This window comes from Polychytrium aggregatum, assembly GCF_025602895.1.
Source record: "Polychytrium aggregatum strain JEL109 chromosome Unknown BJ171scaffold_26, whole genome shotgun sequence".
Classification (NCBI taxonomy): domain Eukaryota; kingdom Fungi; phylum Chytridiomycota; class Chytridiomycetes; order Polychytriales; genus Polychytrium; species Polychytrium aggregatum.
In genome coordinates, this window is record NW_026516228.1 from 430528 (window position 1) to 455496 (window position 24969).

The 24969-nt window shown below is 59.5% G+C and overlaps 5 protein-coding genes across 5 annotated transcripts; 3 read left to right on the forward strand and 2 right to left on the reverse strand.

The window, feature by feature from the left end:
• Positions 1-398: 398 nt before the first annotated feature.
• Positions 399-6317, forward strand: BJ171DRAFT_154456 (uncharacterized protein). The gene is made up of 14 exons (XM_053105815.1): positions 399-709; positions 1203-1280; positions 1361-1510; positions 1603-1692; positions 1884-2028; positions 2234-2386; positions 2518-2642; positions 2787-3072; positions 3220-3326; positions 3469-3573; positions 3659-3703; positions 3876-4023; positions 4142-6053; positions 6248-6317. The coding sequence occupies exons 1-13, from the start codon at positions 602-604 to the stop codon at positions 6025-6027; spliced, it is 3426 nt and encodes a 1141-aa protein (XP_052965265.1). The 5' UTR covers positions 399-601; the 3' UTR covers positions 6028-6053; positions 6248-6317.
• Positions 6318-6599: 282 nt separating this feature from the next.
• On the reverse strand, positions 6600-8701 carry BJ171DRAFT_558971 (uncharacterized protein; the record flags this gene model as incomplete). The annotated part of the gene is made up of 2 exons (XM_053113184.1): positions 6600-6687; positions 8076-8701. 2 exons carry the CDS (start codon positions 8699-8701, stop codon positions 6600-6602), a joined length of 714 nt encoding a protein of 237 aa, XP_052965266.1.
• Positions 8702-12610: 3909 nt separating this feature from the next.
• BJ171DRAFT_154483 (uncharacterized protein) lies at positions 12611-15917 on the forward strand. Its single transcript, XM_053105816.1, has 2 exons — positions 12611-13436; positions 13757-15917. The coding sequence occupies exons 1-2, from the start codon at positions 12945-12947 to the stop codon at positions 15524-15526; spliced, it is 2262 nt and encodes a 753-aa protein (XP_052965267.1). The 5' UTR covers positions 12611-12944; the 3' UTR covers positions 15527-15917.
• Positions 15918-20538: 4621 nt separating this feature from the next.
• On the forward strand, positions 20539-23446 carry BJ171DRAFT_511091 (uncharacterized protein). The gene is made up of 5 exons (XM_053111541.1): positions 20539-21208; positions 21332-21400; positions 21512-21563; positions 21716-22192; positions 22343-23446. The coding sequence occupies exons 1-5, from the start codon at positions 20550-20552 to the stop codon at positions 23264-23266; spliced, it is 2181 nt and encodes a 726-aa protein (XP_052965268.1). The 5' UTR covers positions 20539-20549; the 3' UTR covers positions 23267-23446.
• A 33-nt stretch (positions 23447-23479) lies between these two features.
• BJ171DRAFT_511092 (uncharacterized protein) lies at positions 23480-24938 on the reverse strand. The gene has a single exon (XM_053111542.1). It carries the CDS (start codon positions 24626-24628, stop codon positions 23582-23584), a length of 1047 nt encoding a protein of 348 aa, XP_052965269.1. The 5' UTR covers positions 24629-24938; the 3' UTR covers positions 23480-23581.
• Positions 24939-24969: the final 31 nt, after the last annotated feature.

The following is a 24969-nucleotide window of genomic DNA, read 5'->3' on the forward strand; positions in this document are numbered from 1 at the left end:
GAGCGTCCCGCCGACAGCCGAGGTAGCATCTGCGCATCCCGGACGTTGGTCCTTTTCCCTCTCTTCTTCTCCCATTATGCATACGGACGCACTCCGTTGCTCGTGCTGGCAGAGCACGTTGGCTTTTCTGCGCTCCCATTTCTTTATTTTCTGTTGATGGACCATCCAAAGGCGGGCTGTGATCGGACGACTTGACGGTGGACGGCGGCAGTGTCGGGTGTGTTGTGGATGATTGTGTGAGCGAGACTCGTTCGACTCGGTTGACAGGCCTATTTTCCTGAGATATCGTCTTGGGCGATGTTGGAACCGGATCCTGCAAGGCGACGATAATGCACAGACTCACATTTCTCGTCCATTGCGCTTTGGCTCTCCTTCTCCCCGAACACTTGGGCGTTTCATGATCGACACAAGAGTGCCTGTTCGCTCGAAGCAAGCCAAACGATATCCTTATCGCCAGCACATTGGCGACTGCCTCAAGCGATTCAGCATTGGTGGACTGCACCCCACGCCCCGTCGCATTTTTCACACTCCAGCCTGTCCACGATAACCCCGGACATCGCCCCCCCCCCTCCAATTCACGTCGCTGGGCCCCAAGACAACCATGATCTACATCTTCATCGTGGATACCAGTGTATCCATGAACCGCATTTTCAGCAACGGCCTGTCCTATCTCGAGTGCGCCAAGGCCGGCATTGAACAGTTCTTCAAGGTACGTGTTGCCTCTGGCGAATCACACCTTGGCGAGGGTCGCTGCGGCGTCGGCAGATATCTGTGAAAGCGACATGGCGCCAGCGAAGGCCAGAGCGAGATCAGAGCGACTTTTGCCATCACGAAGAGACAGACTCTTGCTCCTGTCGGGCTGCTGTGCGTTGGCACCGGCACCAAAGCAGACGCTGCGACCAGGCGGCCAGGTGGTTGGGATCCTGAGACCCCGAATGAGGCCATCGGCGTGTCCGGCGACATGGATGTCGCTGCACCGGCAAATGCCGTGCTCCGGACGCATGCCACCGATGCAGTGCGCATGGATAGCAGAGACGAACTGCCGGGAGACAGCATCCGGCGAGGTGCATTCAACTGTCAGTGTGCTGCCCGAGGGCGGTCCCACAATGCCGGAATCTGATCAACGGCCTTGAACCTCTCTCCTGCCTCGGCCTGGCTCGTGGCATCTGCCTCCCGGCACCCGCCGGCCCAATGCGGTGCAGTGGGAGCAGAAGCGCTCGGACCGCCAGAACAACAAGTATCTCTTGGTCACTTACGAGGAATACCCCAGATGTTACAGGGTTGGTTGTCGTTGTCGGCTGTCCGTTGCACAGGATGCCCTGCCTCGCGTCACGTGCTAATGTCGTCTCCGTCACACCAGGCTGGCTTTGGCGACACCGAGAAGCAAGTCCTGGCCGCCCTCAAGCTTGTCAAGGCCCACGACCTCAGCAACCCTGGCCAGGCGCTGCATGCGGCCTTCAGCTACGTCAACACGTACCGACTGCAGGCAGCAATGGACGAGCCCGGAGCGGTAGGCCGTTTGGTGCCGGCAGCCAGGCCGGCTGATGTGCAAACACGGCAGAGCCGATATGATCTGCCTTGCTGACGCTCGATTCGATGCAGGGCCGCTATGTTGGAGGATCCGAGACCACCATCATGTTCTTGATGACAGACAATGCTCGCTTCACTTCGCCCAAGGGAGTCACTGACAGGGTAAGTGGGTGGGTGCACCAGCACATGGGCAGTGTCGGCGTGCCTGCCGTGTGTCCGATTCGTTGCAGAAATGTGTTCGATTCATTGCAGACGACGAGGCCATCTTTGCTGCCATGACTGACCGAACGCCTGTCCTCTTTGACAAAATTGACTGTCTTGACACCTCGACGCTATTGTGACAAACGGGGCAGTTGGAGGTGCCTGGCCTGCAGCGTCCCGCTGGCGAGTTCTATATCGAGCCGTTTCGATGGGATCAGCGGCTGTACACGCTATTCATGGTCCCGCAAAGCTCCAGTGTCGACCCACAGCTACAGGGCATGAGTGCGGATATGTACGGTATGTGGGAGCGTGCGATGGGCACAGGGCCGATCAATCGGTGCTTTGCATCTGATTGAGGCTCTGCAGCTGTTCGCATCATGGCGTAGCTGGCGAGTCTTTGTACACGCCATTGCTTGTTGGTGTCTTTTCTGGACTCGTGCCAATCGCATGGAATCCTGACACGGCTCTACGATATCCCTCCTGCGTCACTACAACGCTGCAGGCGAGAGCTGGAAGATATCGTCTCTGACACACATGCTGCAATGTATCGACAACTGTATGGGCGCCAGCAAGCCTGTGCCACATCCTGTCGAACCGCAGACGCACATTGCCATCAACCAGGGCGTCGTCATTGCCTTGGAGGAGATTCCGACTGGTAAGCCGTTGCACCTCACGCCCGCCACTGTTTGCAGCGCTGAAACGAGTGGCTCGCTATGGAGAATGGCCTGACTTTGTTTTATGAGGCGATCCCCGCTCACGCGCACGTCTGCCCATTGTTTCTTCAAGATGCCCCCGAGAATCAACCACGCCTCCCGCCAAGCAAAGCCATCATCTATGCCGATTCGAGGGCATCTCGCATTTTCCCTATACCCGAGTCCTATGCGCCAAAGCTAATCGACAAGTCTCCTCCGGTATAATCTCCGGCCCGAGCGTTTGCACCGGCTGGTCTGTGAACCAGGCACATGTGAATACGATGGTGCGCGAGTAACTCACGATCTGCCCCGGATCCGACTGTACTTGCTTCCCATTTGGCCCTTCGCACCGTTTCTATGCAGCCCCGTCGTGCCCATCCAACGGTCCATTTCATCCGCAAAGCAGACGAGAAGTTCTCCATCTTTGAAAGGTTTCCAGTTGATCGCTTCAGCATGGACCAGAGCAACCCAGTCATCCAAGAGCTCTCCACAAAGAAGCCCGGCACTTCATGGCCACTTTTTGTCATCAGCAGTAGCGAGCCCGGCGCGCCCGGCCCACCCTTTGGCTTTCTCAAAGTCGGCGCCTCCCAAAAGTTTGTAAACTTGTATATTCTCCCGTACAACTTCCAAGCCCTGTTTTCTCTGCTGGGTAAGTGATTGGTAGGGCGGCGCTCGTCCGGGTGCTGCTTGTGTGGAAGCGTGTTTTGCCTGGGCCGTTTGAACGAGATAGGCTCATTCGGGACTGGTGTTGCGCGATAGTTGCAAATGACACTCACTCTGCGGGCTACTGTTTCAGACCATCGCGCAAAGCTCCTCAAGCGGAATCCGAATGCAACACCTTCTTCGGCATGGAGACAGCATATGCGCGAATACATGGACAAGATCCCCTCGTACTATATCCCCGTACGTATTCAAAGCAAGCGACGGTGTTGTCAACTGCCGCGCTTGACTCCAAAGATATACCCCTGGATAGACTCGCAAAAACCACGCTAACACCACCTCATGCTTTCTATACGCATTTCACCCATGCATTCTCAATATTCAGCCCCTCCGAATCGCCTTCCGTTTGCTGGGGATCGATTCGCTGATGTCCGATCTTCCCGAGCCAACCCCCCTGATGATGAACTACGTCTCTGCTGTGCGTGCCCAGGTAAAGCGCCTCCAAGCACGCTCCAAACGACATGTGCAGTACTTTTGAGACCCTTGTTAACACATCACTGAACGACACTCCCCAGGCCAAGATCGAATACGAGAAGCTTCTGAAGCTGACCAGCCCTGAGGTACGGCGTGACGACATGAAATGGATCTTCTCCGGTTGCGCATGCTGTGTGTTTGTGGGATTGGATTGGATTGGATTGGATTGGATTCGTGACCTGGTTGATGTCAGTCGGACTGGAAGACGCAGCCAACCCTCCTTCAACGATCGGTTAACTGCTGACCATCATCCCGCAGACCAAGGAGAATCCAAAAGAGGCTGCGTCTTTCACATTGTTGAATCCTTTCGACGTATCCAAGCCAGAACTGCGCTCAAAGCTCAAGGCCCTGAGGAACCAATTCCTTGAAAATCCAGCGGCGGATCTACAGAGCAAGAAAGCAACAGGTGGGGACATATGCAGCGCTGAGAGGAAGAGTCACGAACAGTGGATGCGAGTATGGATGTGCTCATTCAGGCGATGGATTTCGCTGTTGCTCATGAACGGCTTCTGGTTTGCGAGCAGATGATGAGCGGCTCCACTCTCTACCGATTGCTCAGATGGGCGACTATGCTGCCCGAATGAGTAAGCGGCAGCTACTGCGCGATCCATTCGAAGACGATGATGAGGCTCGGTTTCGAGAGCAGACCATGTTTGGAAACCCATATCGGCGTGACAAAAAGGTATCGATTGACGAGGCCGACGAAGCCTCTGTGGAAAGCAGCGAGCGAATGTCATTTGTAAGCACCTCTTCGACATCGTCACTCGCACGACGCGGCAAGCGACGACATCTCAACGACACGGAGATGCAAGAGTTTGAGCAGCTCCGACAGCGGCGGCTCGAGCGCATCCCGACTTGGGAGTCGATCACGGACACAGCGCTACCCCTGCCACGAGGGAATCTCCGTCGCGACTATGTCCAGATGCTTGGCGAGAATGCCAAGCGCCGCAGCGAGTCGATAGCGATCGATGGTGCAAGCACACTTGCAAAGATCGAGCCAGCCACAGACCTGGATCTTCAGAGCCGATACGAAGCGTCGCAACTGAGCCGGACCCATTCGTGGGACTCGCGTCCATCTATCGTTGCTGTTGAGAACGATGGCCCCGATGGCCGCTTTCCCTATCCTGTTTACGGCGTGACATCGCCGACCACCTCAACTCCGACAAGTTATGCAGCCACCTCCGTCTCGGTTCCCCCGACCCAAGCGCACCTGTATTTGCCCCAGGCAAACTCCACCCCCGCCCTGACCCCAGGATACCCAGCCGCTTGTGGCTTTGCACCCCAGGCACCCCAGGCACTCCAGGCACCGCAGCAGCAGCAGCTTCCCCCGCAATCGCAGCAACAGCTACAGCAACTTCAAACACAGCAACAACAGTCGCTGCACGCACCAGATCTCGACATTTCCGTTTCATCCAGCCCGCTTACGCCTGCGGGGTTGTTGGGGCAGCAGCCGCTGGTGAACCTACCGCTGCTTTCATCCACACCCCTGTCGGGTGTGTTCCCGCCTGCGCCCCAACATGCCCTCTCGAATCTCAATCTGTCAAACTTGGCCCCCGAGTTTGTTGCTGCGGCAGTCAGCATGTTGAGTGGCGGCACAGGGTTGTTTGCTCCAACGCAAGTGCTCGAGCCGAACGGCGGCGCACCTTCTGCCCCTGTCCAGTACCCGGCTATGCCGGGGCTGATGCCGCTGCAATCGGAGCAGCCGAGGACCTCGTCCGAGGGCAGTGGCATCCCGCGCGACCCTCGTCTACAGAAGCGCCAGGCTCAACAGAATCCGTTGGCTCAGCCAGTACAGTTTGTTCAGCAATCCCATCTGATGCAACTGACTCAACTGTCGCAACTGTCGCAGCCATCCCAGCCGGCTCAACAGTCCCAGTTCATCCAGCAGCAACCCCAGCAACCCCAGCAAGCACCTGCGCCGGTCGCACTGCCTCTGGGCGCTGTAGTGGGCCCGGTCGATATGAGTTCGTTCGGTGGCATGGCACCGGCAATATCGGGCGCGGCAGCCGTCCCGTTTCTGGTGCCGAATGGCGACGGAGGACGCACGGCCATGGACATGCTGGGATCTTTCCAGCACCAGATTGGAACTCAACCCATGCCTCAGCCAGGCAGCGCAGCTCTATATCAAGACAGACAGACACAAGGCCCGCTGGTGCCTCCGCACACAGCCGCTCAAGCCGGTATGCAGCCCTTGCAATACGGTGGCGGAGGAGGCTTCAAGCGAGGATATCCCAAGCGTGCACGCGGAGACGAGCCTTCCGACCGTCGGCCAGGGAATCCCGAGCGGCCTCACAAGCAACGACCAGGACTCGGGGCTGGTGGCGGCGGACATCGAGGCGCTGGATCAGGAGCGCAAGGCGCGGGATCACCCTCTGGTCACTACGGACCCCTTCATCGAGCACATCCATGAGCTGATGGCATCACTATCGACCGATGGTAAGCCCGCGCCGGATGCATTGTGAGCGCAAGAGCAGATGACCTCCCTTCTCCTGGATTATGACGCTACAGCTCCAGCAAGTGCGGCCTCGACAAGTGTCGTACGACAGAGTTTGACAGAGGGCGCTCCGTGTAGCTAACCAACGCTCTGCCTTCGCACCAACTACCCTTGTTGGCCACGATGTGTCCTGCAGGTAAGGAAGGACAGCGCGGCGGCCTCGCTGCCTTGACCAAGACCATCTTTGACCACCTGGCGCAGTACCCAGGCAACTCACCACGCGCCGTCAAGTCCAAGATCCGGATCCTGGAGGACATCAAGGGCCTGGCCACCGAGTACGGAATCGCGCCTGCGATCCAGCATGTCGATCGGGAGATTTATGCCCTCAAGAGCTCGTCGCGGCGGTGAACCGAAAGAGTCCTCTCGGTCCTCGATCCGGGGGCGGCCATGTTGGCCCTGTGGCCTCCTGGCCCAGCAGCAGAAGCACGGCATGAGTGCACCGCTGACAGCAGGGCGTAGGCTGCTGGCGAGAAGAGCAGGAGGCGATCTCAGGCCGGGACTGGTTCCCTGGTCGTGCTGTCGTCTGTCAGTGCTCCCTGATACCCGGTGCTTCCACATCGACCCAGGATCCCTGTCCTGGAAGCAGTACAATATCGGCATTCGCCAAGAACCAAGAATACCGCGCTTTATGGACGGCAGGGTGGTCGGCACGACCGAGGCAACGGCAGACAATGCCGATACAGCTGCTCGCAGCTGCTCCGCTCACTGCGCCCACTTCTTCTGGGTACGGCCAGTCGATCACGATACGGCCCGAATCTATCGCGCGAATCTGGGATGGGGAAGCGCTGGGTCGGCTTCTCAGCTTCTTGGGCTTTGTATTGTCTACATCCTCAGCTGCAAATGAACGGAGGTCATTCACTCATGGCCCGTCTGATCCACGCCTTCGTTGCAAGAGAACGTCCATGTGAAAAAGGAGGAAGGGGAGGAGAGGGGGGAGTGGGTGTGTAAGTGTGACGGGACGATGGATATCCTTCCGTCGATGGCTGATTTCAAACATGGAAACCCAAGAGGAAGTGATCGCGAACATGGCAGTGGGGAGACGAGGGCAGGCAAACAACGAAGCAAGGAAGATGAAGGGCGGCGGGGAACGGGAAGGAAGGAGGGGGGGCCTGGAGGAAAGAGAGAAAGAGCAGCCAGGATGATCGACGACGAATATGCAGAGATGCAATGTCGAGATGCAAGAGGGCGGGAGGGAGAAGCGAGGCCAACTAGGAGCGCAAAATATCAGAGGAGGCAAAGCGAGATCATGAACAGAGGGTGCCGTTTTGGAAGCCGTGAGAAGTGTGGTGAGGGTGAGGGGAGGAGAAGTTGTCAAAATGACGAATCGCAAGGAACGGCTAAGAGAGAGCGAGAGAGCGAGAGAATGGAAGGAGGAGAAAAAAAAAAAAGAGAGAAAACAAGATATAACTTAAAAGATGCCTCCCGTTTGCTGATAATCCCTTCATCGAGTCGAAGGCAGGCCGTTAGGACCTGTTGCGCCGGATCCAATCGAGCCCGAGAGACCGCCGTTGAAGAGCTGTTGACCCTGCGACTGCGGTTGCGACTGCTGCGACGACGGCTGCTGCTGGGCGCCCATGCCGAAAAACGACCCTGACGAGCCTGGTCCGACCATGCTTCCGTTCATGGCGCCCCACATCGACGGCCCCGCCGATGACGCCGAGAGTGGTGCCGAGGTGGTGCCGAACATGCCGCCAGAGAGGCTGCCTCCAGCCAGTCCCACGGTACTTGACACACCGGCACCGCCAAGGGTATCCAGGGTATTGCCGTAGCTGCTTGCGGCGCTGTTGCCTCCGACAAGAACGCCGAGCACGCTGGCGTTCGAGTTCATGCTCAGCATCGACGAGGAAGTGTTGCCCGACGAGCCTGCAAAGGGACCCAGTGGGGGTAGCTGGCCGACAGGAGACACACCCGAGCCGATGATGCCGGGGGTCGTGGGTCGCGTTCCGTTCAGGGTTGAAGGCGACGGGGTCGGCATGCTGGGGCCGCGCTCCTCCAGTTGATCGTAGTAGAGGATCCACTCCTTCTTGACTCGGCTCCACGACACAGGGTCGAAGAAGATGAAGACGCCACGCTCAAAGCCAGCACCCTTCATCAGGGCCTCGGAGCCGGGGTCCTTGGTCAACCAGAACTTGAGCTCCTTGTGGAACCGCCAGTTCCGGCCGAAAAGCTCCTGGGCCGCTGCCTCCTGTATTGTTTCGCGGGGCATAGAATAGAAGATGTAGAACAGCGTCTCGTCCGAAAAGCTTGAGAGTTTCGACAGCGCGGCGGGAGGCGGCTGAGGCAGCGTGTAGCACGGCGGCGTCTGGAACTGCGGCTCGGCTCCAAGCGAGGGGTTCTCGGCAAAGGGCGACATGAAGGTCGAGTACAGGTTCTCGGTCGCGTTGAGATTCAGCCCCAGCCCTGTCAGATCGCTCCCGAGGGCCAGGGTGTTGGTGTCGGGGTCCTGCATCCGAATCACCTCCAGCAATCCGAGAAGCCCGAAGCGGTCGCCAAAGGTCTTGGGGCCGGCAGGGTCGGCGCCGACGAGACTGCTCCCTAATGATGGGCCGGTGGGCGAGGCGACATGCTGCGCGGGTGTACCCGGCGGCATCATCGGCGCTCCAGACCGCGACGAGAGGCCGGGTCCCGAGACAGGCGGACCAACGGGGGCCACGGACCCAAGCTGGTGCTGCAGCCGCTGCTGTTGTGGCGGCGGCTGCGACCGTGGGAGTTGCTGCTGCTGCTGCTGCTGTTGCTGCGCTTTCAGAGGTCCGCCGATGGGTTGCGTCCGCTGACTACTCGCAAAGGCGCCTATGCCGAGCTCATCCCGATTCGCGAAAGGATACCTTCCGTTCGTCGAGGCGAGCGAGGCCGACAGCGAGGGAAACTCCTCGGATGTCAGATCAACGACATCTTTCCGCGGCTCGCGCAGCTGGCCGCCGGCGATCGACGAAAATGATAGCGGCGAGGCCGAGTCTCGCGGAGCCCCGAGGGCCGGAAAATCCGACATGCTCATTCGATCGCCCGATATCGGGTTGACTCCGTTTTGCTGGAGACTGGCAACAGGGTTGGCGCCGCGAACTGCCGTTGCAGCCGTTTGGAATCCGGGTTTCGCGCTTGGATACATAGGAGGTCGTTGCTGCTGTTGTTGTTGGTGAGCGACCGATGTTGGGAACGTTGGCATTTACTTCTATAGGTATCGAGGCAAGTTTGTGAGCAATCGCGCAGCAGTATCAGAGGCAACAGGGCGATGGAGGAGGGTGACAGGCCAGGAAGTCGAGTCGCAAATGGAGAGACATGGGCAAGAGCAGCTCGGCAAGGAGGGCGCCACGACAGAGATAGCAGCAGTAACAACGATCAAAAGCTGGAGGGGCCCTCAGCGGGGTGGAAGGGGAGTCGAGCAGATCTGGCGAAACGTCCGATGATGGGGGTGGGGGCCGCGGCTGAAGCAAAGTTTTGGGGAGGGGGCGAGACAGCCAAGACAGGACCGCTGCCTGGCAGCCGAACTCAAGGCCACTCGCGGGATCTTCAGTTCCGACACCAGAGGCGAAGCAGCGCATCGCAACAAGTCCACGGCGAATCCATCGACAGCGCATGTCGCTGCAGACAGATGTCTGATCGACGCACAGGTCGGTGGACTGTGGTTGGCTGGTGATCGAGTCGCTCGTGGCCAGGAGGGGCTGCTTGAACAACGCACAGGCGTGAAGCCGCAGAGGCAGGCCGGCTGACAGGCAGGCTCAGACAGAGGCAACCGCCCCGAACCGACAGCCATGTCCGGCGATACGGCCGAGCCAAACTCAGCACACTCGACCGGTCGCAATCGAGCCAGATCGGGTGCACTGGTGAGATAGAATGAAGACCTGCGGCAGCGATCGAGCCGCGAGAGCCAGAGAGAGCCCGGTCGATGCAAAAGGCAAGCTTGCCGCAGATGCAAATCAAAAAAACGAAAACGACGGCAAAATACAGCCGGGGTCGGGAAGGGGAGGGACTGCCGAGGGAGCAGGGCCTGGGCGACTGCGAAACAGAGCCGGGCGGCAATACGTACATTATCGAGGGAGAGGATGGAGATACAGATCTGAAATTATAAGATTCTGGATGGCCGTGAGATGCGGTTTTGGGCCAGCGTGAGGTTGATTTGGATACGAAAGGGGCCCGAGACGAGACATGGGTGGGTGGAGGCAAGAGCATCTGTTAGAGCCTGGCTGAAGAGCCCGGAGAGGCACCGACACCAGGGTCCTTCGTCTAGGGCATCTATTAGGGCGAGGAGGCTCCGCAGCTGCGGCCATCTGGCGGCAATGGAGCGTGTATCAATAGCGCCTTTGGGGGATTGGAAGGGCGATCAGCCCCAAGGACGGACGCAGAGCCCCGGGTGGCGGCCCCATCTTGCCAAGCCCGAGATGCAGCCGAACAGGCCCAGCGCCGCGACGAGGAGCCATCGAGCGATGGGGCTTGGGCAGGTACCTTGAACGGGAGGGATGCAGGCTCGACCGAAGCTCGCAGATGGAGACAGAGTCAGGCGGTGATGAAAGTCGGCGGTGAGTCGACGGGGCAAACAGGGCGAACAACGAGAGCGAGGCGCGAACGCGAGGCGAGAACGCAGCGAGAGGCGAGGGGGGCGAGGGACGGCACCCAGCACACAGCGGGCCGAAGGGCTGCGGCGCTCACACAGCCCCGCCTTTGGATCTGGGCGGCGGCAGGAGGTCACAGATGATGCTGGCAGATGGAGATGAGCCGGGCATGGTCCTGGCGTGGTGCTGGCGTGGTGTTGCCGCTGCTTGCGAGCGATTGCAGGCATCGGGAGTACTTCTGTGGGAACCGCGGGTCGCTCTCGCTGGCGAGCGAGACGAGATCACTAACAAAAAAAAACCGGATCCAGCCGGCATGGGGCAGGCGGCTGGCTGGATCGGCTGGATCGGCTGGAGTGCAGATCGAGTGGCTGCATTGTGCCGGTTCGATCCGTCGGCTGGCATTGGAATTGGTGACAACACGAGCGAGGAGGGATATGCAAGATGCGAGCGAGGAGGGATATGCGGGTGCAGATCCGGGGTATGAGACCATCCGCTGGCCGAGTCCTGAGGCCAACCTGCCGCGAGCGCTGCCCACATTCTCCAGCAGGCGATATGGCACTTCCTGATCGTGCGGGAGATGATTCCTCTCGAGCACAGCGACATGGGCATCGCTGTTGCAGGTCGGCTGTGTCAGCTCCGATTTCGATTCGAGCCCGTTGGACGCTGGTGCAAACGCTGGTGCGAATGGCGACCGATTTCACTTGCCCACCACGACCAGGAGGCTGCCTCGCTCGCGTGGATTGCAGGTCATCGGCCGGTGTCCGCTCTGCGAAGGACTTGCTGCCTTCGCGTGTCCCTGGACTCGGTGCCGCCTCGGGACATGGGCGTGATCTGGGGCCAGGAAAGCACGACATGCGGCCATGTGTTGCGGCCACGCTGCTGGCGGCAGGCGGTTGCGGTCGCCCTGTGGCGGGCCAACGTGCGCTGCACCAACCACTCCGGGACGATCTCTGGCACCTGCGCTGGCTCTGGCATGGCGCGTCGGCCAATCCGCATCGGCAGCCCGGCCATGCGAGTCGATTCATGCGGGCGCATCCGATCCAAGCACAGGCATCGTGGCCAAGCGTCCGTGGCCCAGGCAAAAATGCGACCGGAGCCTCGAGCAGCAGCAGCCCGGCAGCAGCAGCCCGGCAGCAGCACCCCGAATCAAGATGACCGCAACCACGGCCGGCAAACCCGGCCCATGCCGCCCTCAGTTTCACCAGCAAGGGGGGATGCCCGTGGCCACACCCGCGGACAGATTCCAGAGCAAGCACCCGTGGCGGTGCAGCGTCCGCTGCGCAGACAGGGGGCCAGCGCGACGCGCACCGCTGCACCAATCGGCATCGAGGCAGCACGCCCCTGGCGCGACCGCGTGCCCGAAATGGCAGTCGCCGCATCGCACGCAGGTCGGACGCGTCGACAGGCATTGCCTGTGTGTCCAAGGGGCAAGGGACGCGCGCCGCGCCTTGCTGCACCGGCCACTCGCGAAAAGACGCCGATCCGCGTCCCCGCACCGCCGTGTGTGTGTGTGCGGTCCCGGCGCTGCCAGGCGCGCAGCCCTGTGCTGTGTCTGTGGACTCTGTGCCGCGCGCCACGCGTCGCCGCGCTTGCCATTCTCGGCCAGCACGCGTCGCCACAGCGCAATACAGCGTCGCACATCGTTGCACAGCGTCGGGCGGCAGGCACACGGCTGCCCACCGCGACAGCTCGCCACGACACACTGACACTGCTGCTGCCCATCATGTGCTGTCATCGACACGCAAACACGGCGCCCCTCTCTCGCTCTCGTCGGCCTCGCCGTTCTCTCGCTCTGTCCTCTCGCCGCTCTCTCGCCGCTCTCTCGCCGTGCTCTCGCCGTGCTCTCGCCCGCCTCTCGCCCGCCTCTCGCTGCAACCTTATCGCCCCTCGCCTCGCTCGCTATTCCCGGCCACGCTTTTTAACGCCCCGCCGGCTGGCCTCGTCCAACCCACGTTGTTGTTTTCGCTTCGTATTTTTGGCAAGCATCCAAAGCGTCTCCGTTTATATAACCCGCGACCTCTTACCGTCTTTGCCCCGTTTCGCTTCGATTCCAGCCTGCCTCCCTCTCGGACCAGCAGCTCGCTGCCCTCTGCCTTTGGCTCCGTCTGTCCTTCGTCGGAGCCTCTGATTCCTCGATCCTCTCCCCAGGCCCGTCTGGAGCCCGTCTGAAGTCCCCCGCTGGTGGTTGACTCGCTGTTTCCTCTTCGCTTCTCCGCCCTGCCCTGCGCTTCTTTCTGTCTCGGCGTCCTTTGAGAGTCTTCCGCCTCGGATCACCGCCTTCGCGTTATGTCCTCCTTCCAGACCTTCCACCACCCGCCGTCAACACCGTCGTCCTCGGCCATGCCTGCCCTATCCTCCGCAAGCGCCCTCCACTCCCTCCTGGACTCGGTCCCGCTCAAGCCCATGTTCCAGCGGCTACCTGGCCTGTGGATCCTGCTCCTGATCCCTTTTGCCATCTTCGGACCCATCTACACCCCCGTGCTCTTCAGCTTGTACTATCTCTCCCTCCACCTGATCTTCCTTGCCAACAACATCCGCTCGGCGTACGCCGTCTACATCGCCTATCACTCGTCGATCCTGTACTCGACTACCAACTGGATCGAAAAGTACCGGGCCGATGTCCCCAACGCCGGCTATGGTGATGCTGACTACCACGACATGCCCTACGGCTCTGTCGAGCACGTCGTCATCATCCCGAACTACAAAGAGACCTGGGATACCCTTTGCGAGACCCTCGACATCCTCGCCAGCCATGGCCGCGCCCTGACTCAATACCGAGTAAGTCTTGGCAACCCGGCTCGCCACGCTGCACCGCCGCCGCCGCACGTCCACATGACCCGCCATGTCATGTCTCCCGTTCGCCGGCCTTGGTCGCCTGTCCGGCCTCGGCACTGCCTGCCGTCGTCCGGGCTGGCCTGCGGCCGACCGCCGCCCAGTGCATTTGCTTCTTTGCCCCTCTTGATGTTGCCTCAGCCTCAGCCGCAGCTCCGACCCCCGCCCGTGCCGCGCTGCATCTCACCACACCCTCCCAATCCTTCGTCCGAGTGCCAGCCCTCGTGTCCGAACCCTTTGCTCACCATGCCGCGTTTCTCTCCCAGGTCTGCCTTGCCATGGAGCAGGGCGAGCAGGGCTCTGAAGACAAGGCCCGCAGCCTGATGGACAAGTACCAAAACAACTTCCTGCAGATCACCTTCACCATGCACCCCCTTGGCCAGCCCGGCGAGATTCGCGGCAAGTCCTCCAACGTTGCCTGGGCCGCCCGGCAAATGTCCACGTCCCTCGCCAACGAGTCCACCAACAAGATCATCACCGTCATGGATGCCGACACGGCCTTTGCCGAGGACTACTTTGCCTCCATCACCTACCACTACTGCGTGGCCCCCGCCAGCGACCGCAAGATCATGATGTTCGCCCCCGCCACCGTCTTCGACCGTAACTCCAACGATGTTCCCGTCTTTGTCCGTGTCACCGACATGTTCTGGTCCGTCGGTGTGATCTCGAACCTGTATCCGTCGTCGTCCGTCAAGATCCCGTGTTCGGCGTACTCGGTTTCCATGGACCTGGCCATCAACGTTCGCTTCTGGGACGCTGGTCCCGAGGCCATCGGCGAGGACATGCACATGTACCTCAAGTGCTTCTTTGCCACCGATGGCAAGGTCATTGTCAAGTCCATCTTCTCGCCCGCGTCGCAGTGCAACATCGAGGGCGAAGGCACGGGCTGGAACGGCTACGTCTCGAACCTGTCGGCCCGCTACACCCAGGGCAAGCGCCATCTGTGGGGCTCGCTCGATACTGGCTACGTTCTGCGCCGCACCCTGCTCCGCATGATCGCCCCCGGATACGAGCCCACCGTCGACACCACCGGCACCTCCTTCCCCGAGTCGGGCTTCAAGCCCTCCGTCCTGGCCTTCCTGTTCCACCGCATGTTCGAGTCGCACATCCTCATGGGCCACATGTTCATCCTGATGTTCTTCACCTCGATCTTCCTGCCCGTCAATCAGTCGTCGTTCTACTACTGGTTCTCGGTCGCCATCTTCTCGCGCCTGACCAGCAACCCTGTGCATGCCTGGGTCGCCTTTGCCGTTGGCATTTCCTTCTGGGTGCGCATCGCCATCCTGGTGCCCAATGTCGTCATGATCACCTACTACGAGCACTACCAGCGCTGGGTCGGCCGCACCCGCTGGGAGCTGCTGGCCCAGCAGGAAGAGTGCAAGCGCCTGGAACGCATGAACGACCCCAGCCAGGCCTATGTCGAGGAGGAGGATGTCTCTCTCAAGAACCACCGCGAGTTCATGGAGCAGCTGAACCGCCCGTCGCTCGGCTCGGACATGTCCATCTTCAAGGTCACTTCCTCGGCCGAGCTCACTCCGGTGGTGCAGCCCCTCGGCATCCGTGCGTCGCTGGCCAGCTACCGCGATTTCCCCAGCCACCTCTTTGACTGGGCCTACATTCCCTTTGCCGGCTTTGCCTTTGGTGTTCTGCCTCTGATCCACGCGCAGCTGTCGCATCTCTTCACCGAGCATCTGGACTACAAGGTCGCCGCCAAGCCGGTCCTGCACCGCCCGCAGCACGAGCCCATCAGCGTCGAGCCGCCGGCGTACAGCAGCGTTGTGGACAGCGCCGACGTCGTGTCCATCGTGGTCAAGTCTGCCGCCGCTCAGATCCCCGTCTCCCGGTTCGACCGCAAAGACTTTATCGACGAGAGCTGCTCGTCGCCGTGCCCAAGCGTCAGCACCGATAGCAACAGGGACGAGGGCTTCTTTGACGAAGACGACAGCGCCTCGATATCGTTCCCTTCCGGAAGCAACAGCGGCCTGGCGACGAGCCACGCAAGCAGCAGCAGCCTCCGGCTACAGCTGTCCCACTAGACTCTCCCGCTATACATTCCTCCATACTGTGCCCTGACCCCTCCCACACCTCCTTTCCAGCCAGCGCATCGCTCGGCCATCCTAACCATTGATTCCATCCGTCCGCCGCCCGTCCATCCATCCCTCCATCCATCTATCACTTGCTCCCATCCGCCCCCTGATGTATAGTATATGCTGCCCGCCACCTGCTCTCTGCGTCTTTCTTTCTCTCCCTTTCGTATTTATCCCTTTAAAAAAAAGCTACAGCCGCTCATTAAACTCGTCGAGCTTTGCCTCTACTGCTTCTCCCCGGCTCAGGCCAAACAGGCCTTGATGCGCGGGAAAGCAAAGGTGCCGGCGACAATAGAGAGGTACGGCATTCCGAATACATACAAAATATCGTCCTGCCTTACTCTCTGGCGCACAGCCCTTCCAAACGTTCATGGGGCGACAGACATCATGACCGAGGACGAAGGCGGCGATGAGCGAGTCGTGTTCATCAACGCCGTCGCTGATGATGCGCATCCCTTGCCCTGCTTCCACTGCGCATCCATCCCATTCACGAACGCACATTCCATTCAAAAAGCACCCATTCCATTCAAAAAGCACCCATCCCATTCAAAGAACGCACATCCCAGGCGCAAGAGTCGTGCTCCTTTGGCAAGCACCGAAAGACCCTCACCACGGCGGCTTTCACTTCCGGTGGCAGTGTCCCAGACCACTCCCTTCGTGATTGGGCAAAACCGTTGACATCATGCGGCAGCCCGCTCCAGTGTCGAGTTCTCACCGCTCGTTACGTCAGAGCAGCCCGCTGGTCACTCTGCCCCACGCCTGCGTCGACACCTGCACCTACACCAACAGCCCAGGCGAAACAACCTCTCCTCGGCTCGGCTTGCACATCCTTTGACCTCAAACTGGCTGGTCGACCGTTTCTCCTTGAGTCTTGATCAAGTGTGTTGCATCAAACAGAAAGAGCCTCGTCTTGCCCAGCGGCAGCCATTAGTGGAGTTCAGTTCATTCCCCCCCCCCCACCTCCCCGCCATCACTGAGATTCTCAAGGCTCACCCAAATGCTGTCGTCGCAGAATCAGCTCGGGCCACGGTCCGGCGGTGCTCTGCCCGCGCGCTCCTCTGGCCTCTTTCCGACAGCGACATCGATTCCCACGCTCAAGTACCCCAAGGCCGCAGGCCGGTCGACCGAAGAGATCTCGGCGTCGTCGATGGGCTCGCTCGGCAGGATCCAGACCACCAAGCCAGCGGCATTCGGCAGCCGGCACAGCAGCGGCCGCAATCTTCGCCACAAGCAACAAGGCTCGACGAGCCTGCACAACAGCGAGGACAGCCGACTCCACATCGGGCGCAACAACAGTGGCAGCGGATACGATATTGGCGATGACGGTGGCGTTAGTGCAGATGATGGCGGCAATGGCAATGGCAATGGTAATGGCAATGACAATCACAATGATAGCGGCAACAGGGTCGCACGAGGCAGCAATTGGAATATCATCCTTAACGGCAGTGTCGACCTCGACGACGACAGCAGCGAGGGCTCGGTCTTCTCGATCGAGAACCAGGACGGCGACGGCGAAATCGACAGCGATGCGGATGCCAGAGATGGCCCCGATGAAGATCGCAAGAAAAAGAGGCCCCGTAAAAAGTCAAAGCGGAAACGACGAAAGGCCTCCCAGTCCAATCTGCTCCATGGCGTTCCTCACCACCAGAGCCATATGCTCACACCCTCCTCGCACCAGCGTACTCCATTGGCCGGCAACCATCATCGATCACAGGTCTCGCTGGGATCCAAGTCCAAATCGGCCCATATCGAGATCGACAACAACGACCCGACCCGCCCCTGGAGCAGCTACTCATCGGCACACATCTCCAAAGGGCACAGCGCCAGCCCCAAACGCTCTTCGGGCTCAATCGGCAGTACTGCTAGCGGCTCGACCACGCTCTCGAAGGGCACAGCTCTCGCTGCCAAGGCTGTCAAGCGGGGCAATGCCCCTTACGACTCCAAAGTCCACCCCGGCCGTCATCTGGCCCCGCAACTGGACATTCCAAGCCCCGGTGCGGCAGCAGCACTGGTGCTCCCGACCATGAAGAAGAGCCGCTCGACGCTGGGCTCCAGTTTATTGGTTTCCAAGCGGGGTCTGCCGCACAGTGCGATATCCGGCCACGAACCACCACCGCCGCCACCACCACTCTCCCACAAGCCGTCCCTCCGAAGTGCGCGCTCACTTTCGACTATGGCTGCCGACCATCTCGCACAGGAGCAGCTGACCGAGACTGCCGGCTCGGACATTCGCAGGACGCTGTCGGTATCGTTTCACACGAGCCTGACAAAGTCGAGTGTGTCCAGTCTTCAGCGGGAGTCATCAGGAGCTATCTACAAATCCGATACCGATGCGAGAGAGTCAGGTATTGCAGAGACTCACAAACGAGGATAGAAGCAAGCACCTCAGGGGCCGATGCTGTCGACTCACTTACTGACCTGTCCCCCTTCTCTGCCATGTTGCCATCCCGCCCCAGCCTCGACATTTCTTCCCCGAGTCAGCAATCCAGCTAGCGAATCAGACCTCCTTGCACCAGCGCAGCGCCCACGAGATCTGTCGTCTGCAGCCTCGAGCGCTCACCTACCGGTTCCCACCACAAAAGACATCGTCACTGTCACTTTTGCGGACCCAGCCTCGCCGCCTCGATCGCCTTCGCCTGCGCCCCTCAAGACCGGCGGGAATCACTTTTCAATCAAGCCCAGTGTGTCGAAATCACAGACAGGTGCCTCTGGAGACCGTGTGACGCTCCCGCAGCTGCAAGCGAATGGACACTCTCATGTGGACGAGAGCCACTCCGACCGCATTGACAAACAGACTCTGGAGCGAATCCTTAGTGCTCACCAGGGCGATGCCGCCGCCAAATCGACTTCGTCTGCCAAGCAGCGGCTCAACTCCTCTCGCAAACACGATCCGGACGTCTCTATTCTCGACATGAACATCTCCACTCCTTTGGCCGCCCCTACCATACCGCAGGCTCCAGCAGCGGCATCCGGAAGCGGTGCCGCAATGCACGGAAGTCAAATTAGCGCTCATAGTCGGGGCGTGACCTCCGGTTCTTCTCGTCAGAACCAAATGGTGTGGCCGCGCACCTTTGTTCACCCCAGTCACTCTGAGATCCACGCAGACACCGATGCAACCATCCACTTCCCAACCTTGGATGCTCCTGAGCAATGCTTCAATAGCGGACAGCGACCAGGACACTCCGACGGGTCTCCGACTGCTAGCCGTACTCACAGCGGCTTGAGATCTGTGAACTTTACTGGCGGCGGTGACGAGCCTCCAGAGGAACACCCGCATGGAGACAAGCTTGATCCACAGCTCGAGACGACAGACGAAGATGCCGCAAGTCGCAAGCTCCAGAGACTCATGTCACATCGGCCACCCTCTGCTCGAGTGCCGAGGTCGACACCCTGGCCAAAACCGCCCCGGACGCCTGAGCCCGAGCCATCGAATCGCTTCGGCGTCGACTTGGAGCTGACTGCCTCGGCCCGTGACATCGTCACCATCCGCAAGCCCATATTCAAGCCAAATGCGTCGCATCGCAGGAGTACGGCAAAATCAAGCGCGGCCAACCAGAAACGCAATATGTCGGCCCTCAAGGTTCGGGTATCGTCGGCATTCCATCGAATCCCCCCAGCGCCTCCTCCGTCCCGTCCACGGACCATGTCCCGAGGCTCAGCGCTGGCATTCGGGTTGGCTGAAGGAACCAAGAGCTACTCTGGATTGGACGATAGCTCGAGTCCGTCGCGGGCCAAGACGGCACCCGAAGGCATACAGCGACAACAAAAGGTGTCCATCATCAAGATAGATGGCGGTATCCAAATGAACAACCTGACGTTCATGACTCTGTCAGGCGGATCATCTCGGACTGCTCTCGAAAGTGCCGGTGGCATGAATACTGCCACAGGACTCTACCCCGGGACCAAGAGCTCCGATCTGGCTCACCGCCTGCACAGGGAAACCGATATTGGCACGCTCTCGCGCTGGGAGGACGATCCCGACGCCAAAGTCATTACCTTGGACTTGAATGCAATGGCAACACCCAAGAGTCACGATGTTGTGGCAGCGACTGATACAAAAGGCGGCTTGCCCGTCGAGAAACATGCTGACAGCAAGGTTGGCGAGGTAACTATGCGCAGATTTCTATTCCCATCCGATATGATATCCACCGTGCTTACTTCGCAGTCCCTGCGGACGAAAAACTCGACCGATGCGTTATTGAGTATCCACCGCTTTGACACTTGAGATAGCTGCCTTGGCTGATCCGCTTCCGCGGTCGGTCTTTGCTCCCCCTTACATCACGATTGCACACGTTGGCTCTCCATTGATGTTGCGCCGCTCTAGACAGCTTCGGGCGATACTGTGCTCCGACCAAAGACGGTCGAGGTCCGCCGCAGTTCCAGAAGCGTCTCATTCACAAGCATCACCCCCAAGTGGATCGAGATCTCGGGCGCAGTTGTGGCGCAGAGCCGAGGATGGTACGACTGCCCTGACGGCACCAGAATCGAAGGCATCACCCGAGGCTCATCGATGGTGTCCAACCTGGGACTTCCGATCGCCGACTCGACCGAACCCAGTGTCGAGGGCAGAAAGATCGGTCTTGCCACCCACAGCCTGAACGACGACCTCAAAGGCTTCGAGAGCAAGATCAACGAGGCCTTGGACCAGCGCCACAACTCCATCCCAAACATTCGACGAGAGAGACCAGCTGCCCGGCTTTCCAGCATCCGCAAAGTCCAGAGCAATCCAGTGATCTCGTCCGACGGCGACAAGCCGCCGATAGTTCGTATCCAAACCCTCGAGCTTCCCACGAAAGGAGTGCTCCGCATTTCTCCCATCAAGTTTGATCTCCACGGCTTCTACATGGACCCATCAACGCTGCTGGGTGAGCACCAGGCCTTCCGCAAGTCCATTCCCTCGACCAAGCCCAGTTTGCCAACACCACCGCGAAAAGTCGGAATTGTACAGCCCCAGGTCTGTCCAGGCAACTGGATGGTCGTTAAGCCCGTTGTGGAGTCGACTCGGCCGCCCCCGAAGCTTCTGTCTCTCGAGCCCCCGCCTCCGCCGCCGGCAACCCCGGCAAACCTGGGGTATGACTGGTACTACACAGACGGCGACAGTGCCCTTGCTATGCATCCTGGAGTCGAGACGCCTGCGCCGTCGGTTTCATCGCTCCAAGGCACTGTTGCGGGTACCACAGCCGCACCCCAAGCCTCGAGCGAGCCTCCCGAGACCATGGACGTTGTTCAGGGCTTGATCCTCAACGATCGACGGCGCAGCATGATGGGCATCCGACCGATCACCCCGCATCAGTACATGTCGGATCTGCCCGCGCCCACGATTCCACTACACGGGCCTGTTGATGTGGCTGTTTTGCAAGAGTCAGAGAAGGAAACCATTGCCCGAAGAATGTCTCTGATCGCAGAGAAGCGACCACCGACGGCGCAACGACACCAGACCATGCAGGCTCGACCTTGTAGTGGCGTGCAACGAGAGCGCCAGAGAAGCATCGTCAAGCCTCACGACCCGCGTCCCATCATTCCCGAAGTGCCAGCGGAGGACGAAAGAGCGAGCAGTGTGCTGCCGTCCGCTCTTGCCATCGTGCGGCGCCAGCTGTATCTGATTGGCTATGCGATCGTCGCCATCCAAAGGTACTATATTCGTCATGGTATCTGCATCGTGCGGTCATATATCGAAGTGATCGACAATGGCGATGTCTACCTTGCGACAGCGCAATTAAAACCTCTTTCCTGCTCTATCCGCTGCTTGCTCAGGGCATGGCGGCATTTTGCGACCGTCCGGAAACGAATGTTCTACCATGATGCTGCGACCTTCATTCAGCGGTAAGCGTGCAGACATACCGCATGATCAAGGGGACTGGTCAGATTCGTTGACGCACAGCACTGCAGATTGGAGCGACGGAAGAGCACGACTAAGCCTTTGAGCTCGTGCAGACACTACCGATACTGGAAGCTCGCACGGTACTACCGTGAGATGATGAAATCTGTAGGTTGAGGCCATCAGCCTTCCGGACCTTTCACACCGATGCATTTAGGAGCGGTCGTGCACTCGGTACAGTCAGCGTAAGGTGCTAGCGGGTGCGATGCTTCGGAGACAACCGCGGGAGCAGAATAACCCACCATAATTCATCAACGCAGATGACCGGCGATGCTTCCTTTGATTTCGACCACTCACTGTCCACTTGGTCGCAACTCAATCACACCGTCAGAGAGCGCGAAACCGACAGCCTCACCAACATCAAGTTTCGCCGGTTCCGGGTATACATCCGGACGAGAAAGGAGGCGTCAAAGCCTGTGATTCATCACATCGATGGCAGAGCAGCCGACGTTGGAGTAGCTGGGGATGTTGATGGTGGCACTGAGGGACTGACCAATGCCGCTGCCTTACAAGATACCCAACACATGGACTCGAGCGACAACTCAGGCGCAATACCTTCCCAACTTGAACACACTGTACAAGATGCCGGGGAGATTGAACTGGTGTGGGGTCTGGTTGGTCTCTGGAGTACGGCCTTCGATTGCGGCAGTCTGCCCAAGGAGGACCGGTTGCTTCTTGGCATGGCCAGCGACACTCGACACGACCACGATCACGTTCGATTCCATGATGATTTCCATGTATGATAACGTGTCGGATGACGATGAGCTTGAGATGACGCTGTGGTTGCGGTTGCGGCTGCGGTTGCGGTTGCATGTGAGTGCGGCTGGTCAAACAGTTCTGGGTCATGATGTGCACACATCTTACCCATACTCTTGACATTCTTCCAGGCACCGGGCCAGAGATCGGTTCACACAACAGATTCCAAAACAGGGGATATCATAACCGCCGACAGCCGGAGGCCCTCCAAAGTCGCCATGGAACGACGTCGATCCAGTGTTTCTTCTCGACGAAGCAACCAGACTCACAGCGAAGATACCGATCTCGAGCCGACCACCCACTCACCAATGGGCTCGACTCACAAAATGGTGTCCCGTAATGAGTCAAACTCTGTTCCTGGGAAGTCAAGCAGACGAGCGAGCGTCGTCAAGCCGGGTTACAAGCGCCAGCGGAGCTTCAGTGTCGGAAGCGATCCTCGAAAGGGCGACACCGAACCGAGTAGCGAAGCTGCAGCAGATATCGCGCGCGAGCGATTCAAACGCTCACGGCAGCCGTCAAAGGAATCAGACAACTCCAGCCAGCTGACGGACGCGACTGCAGAAGCCAGGAACAGTGCTGTTGAGCGACGACACCAGCGATCCCACAGCATGGTGGAGTACAGCCCATCTTACAGCAAGTTCACTGCAGCGCACGGACTGAGTGGAATCCAGGACATTGGAGACGATGCCGAGTCCGACTCCCTGAATGGAACCATCATCAGCGAGAACTCATCCGAATACCAGTGGAACAGCTGGTATGGGCATTCAAAGTCTGTGGCGCCGCCTGCTCCGCCCAAGAGGAGCGTCCTTCACCACCCCTTCCACCATGGATTGATGCATTTGGTACCAGCCCAGGCAGTGGTGGAGGTTCTCCGTGGTTTGGTGCAGATCGCTGGCGCCGACGTGCGGCTGAATCTCGGCGGCGATCCACTCGATGGGTCCTTTGAAAAATCACTGCGGGATCTGGGTTGGGAGTCCCGGCAGGAGCGATCGCGGTCCAGTAGCGCCCGACAGGGATGTCGCTCAGGCAGAGCGTCCATCGCAAAACCAGGGTAGAGTACAGTAAAGGCATAGCGACAACATGACCCCAGTACCGGGAGTACATTTCCAGGGAACTCTGTGTGGGAAACGGTGAGACACGGCCATCAAGCCATCACCTTGGAGTTACAATATCATCGCAGTAATTCGGGTGAGGGTATTGCGGCAGTTTGCATGTAGTCCAGAGCTGATTGGGTGTCGTGGGCGAGCACTGCTGCAGTCGAGCAATATGTTTGAATGAGGAAGTGTATTCAGTTATCAAGAACAAAAAGGATAGGCCGCCGGCCTCAAATTGGGTGCATCTTGTTAAGCACATATAGGACGAGTGGTCGTTCAGGAGCTGGATGGCTGGGCATTCGTATCTGTTGGCACCTGGACTGAGGTCGACCTGTTCAGTGGCTGCGGCTGCGGCTGCGGCTGCTGTTGCCCTGCGGTCGACAGCGGGCCTTCGTCTCCGGATCCAGACGCAGAGGCCAGATGCAGGACGTGGCTTGGAGTCTCTGGGCCCCGCTCTGGATCGATGCTGAAGCTGTCCAGACCATCCTCGCTGCTCTCTTGATCGATCATCTGCTCAATCAGCCGCGACTCGTCGATGCCGCAGACATACTTGTCCCACTGCTCGCCGCAGTACTCAAAGATCATCGTCCAGGTGGCCATATTGATCGAGTGGCAGAAGAGGAGCATGAAGGCAGCAAAGGCAACCACGCCGATCTTGATGAAGCCCAGGTTCAGGAAGATGATGTCGTCGGACCAGAACTCGATGATCAAGAACACACATGACGCAGTCAGGGTGCCCACGCAGATGGTCATGACGACAATTGCAGCCAGAAGATAGGGGTCGCCCAGCAACCCCCGGAGCGGACTCAGACGCCGAGCATAGACCTTGTATGGATACTTGCAGCGGGTGCACTGGTGGCCTTCGATCACATATTCGAAGCGGGGAAGCAAGAACGAGGGTGTGAGCCGGTGGTACCATTTGTCACGGCGGACAAGGCTGGCAACAAACTCTTGCTCGCTCTCGGGGATGGGAAGGGCTCGGAACGTTCGGCCTCGTGGCGGCGGCAGTGCCGACAGATACTTGTTGATGCACAGCTGGTGGATATACTGCAGATCCCTGTCCCGACATCCCAGACAGACCCGGATCAGCGGGTCGCCGGGAGTGTTGTGGTACTCCCAGCAGCACCAGCACCGGAAGCCCTCTTCTTCGGCACTGGAGCTGGAAGTATCCACAAAGAGCACGACAGAGTCGGAGGAAGAGCTTTGGCTGGGCAGCCCAGGCAGGGAGGCCGAGCCCGCAGTGGCTCCATAGGAGGGACTCGGCGGAGCCTGTGAGGCAGCGTGGCCAACAAGCAGAGGCGTAGATTCTGAGTTCAAAGCCATGTGTGCTTTCTGTGGTGAGTCTGAGCTTGCGAATTGGTTTGCGAGTTGGCGTGCGAGTTGGCTTGCGAGTTGGCTTGCGAGTTGGCTTGCGAGTTGGCTTGCGAGTTGGCTTGCGAGGGCTGTAAGCGAGTCCGAGGCGGGCGGCTCAGGAGCCGCTGGGGATAACGATGAGGAGGCCGAGGAAGAGTGCGGCAAGCGCCACAGGACAGCCGGGCCTGAGATGAGGGACGGGTTGGAGACGCTCTTGGCGGCACCAGTGCAGGCCGGCGGTGTCGATGCAGCGATGGTGCAGGGGGTGGGTGCTGATGGGTGGGAGAGAGCAGATACGGACAGGGCCGCCA

Bases quoted from the DNA above. Each gene is read 5' to 3' on its own strand.
- BJ171DRAFT_154456 (XM_053105815.1), top strand. From the start codon at position 602: ATGATCTACATCTTCATCGTGGATACCAGTGTATCCATGAACCGCATT. The intron at 2,643-2,786 runs GTATAATCTCCG...GTTTCTATGCAG, and splicing joins TAATCGACAAGTCTCCTCCG to CCCCGTCGTGCCCATCCAAC. The intron at 3,073-3,219 runs GTAAGTGATTGG...CTACTGTTTCAG, and splicing joins AGCCCTGTTTTCTCTGCTGG to ACCATCGCGCAAAGCTCCTC.
- BJ171DRAFT_154483 (XM_053105816.1), top strand. From the start codon at position 12,945: ATGTCCTCCTTCCAGACCTTCCACCACCCGCCGTCAACACCGTCGTCC. The intron at 13,437-13,756 runs GTAAGTCTTGGC...TTTCTCTCCCAG, and splicing joins GCGCCCTGACTCAATACCGA to GTCTGCCTTGCCATGGAGCA.
- BJ171DRAFT_511091 (XM_053111541.1), top strand. From the start codon at position 20,550: ATGGTCGTTAAGCCCGTTGTGGAGTCGACTCGGCCGCCCCCGAAGCTT. The intron at 21,209-21,331 runs GTACTATATTCG...CTGCTTGCTCAG, and splicing joins GCGATCGTCGCCATCCAAAG to GGCATGGCGGCATTTTGCGA. The intron at 21,401-21,511 runs GTAAGCGTGCAG...GAGCTCGTGCAG, and splicing joins GCTGCGACCTTCATTCAGCG to ACACTACCGATACTGGAAGC.
- BJ171DRAFT_511092 (XM_053111542.1), bottom strand. From the start codon at position 24,628: ATGGCTTTGAACTCAGAATCTACGCCTCTGCTTGTTGGCCACGCTGCC.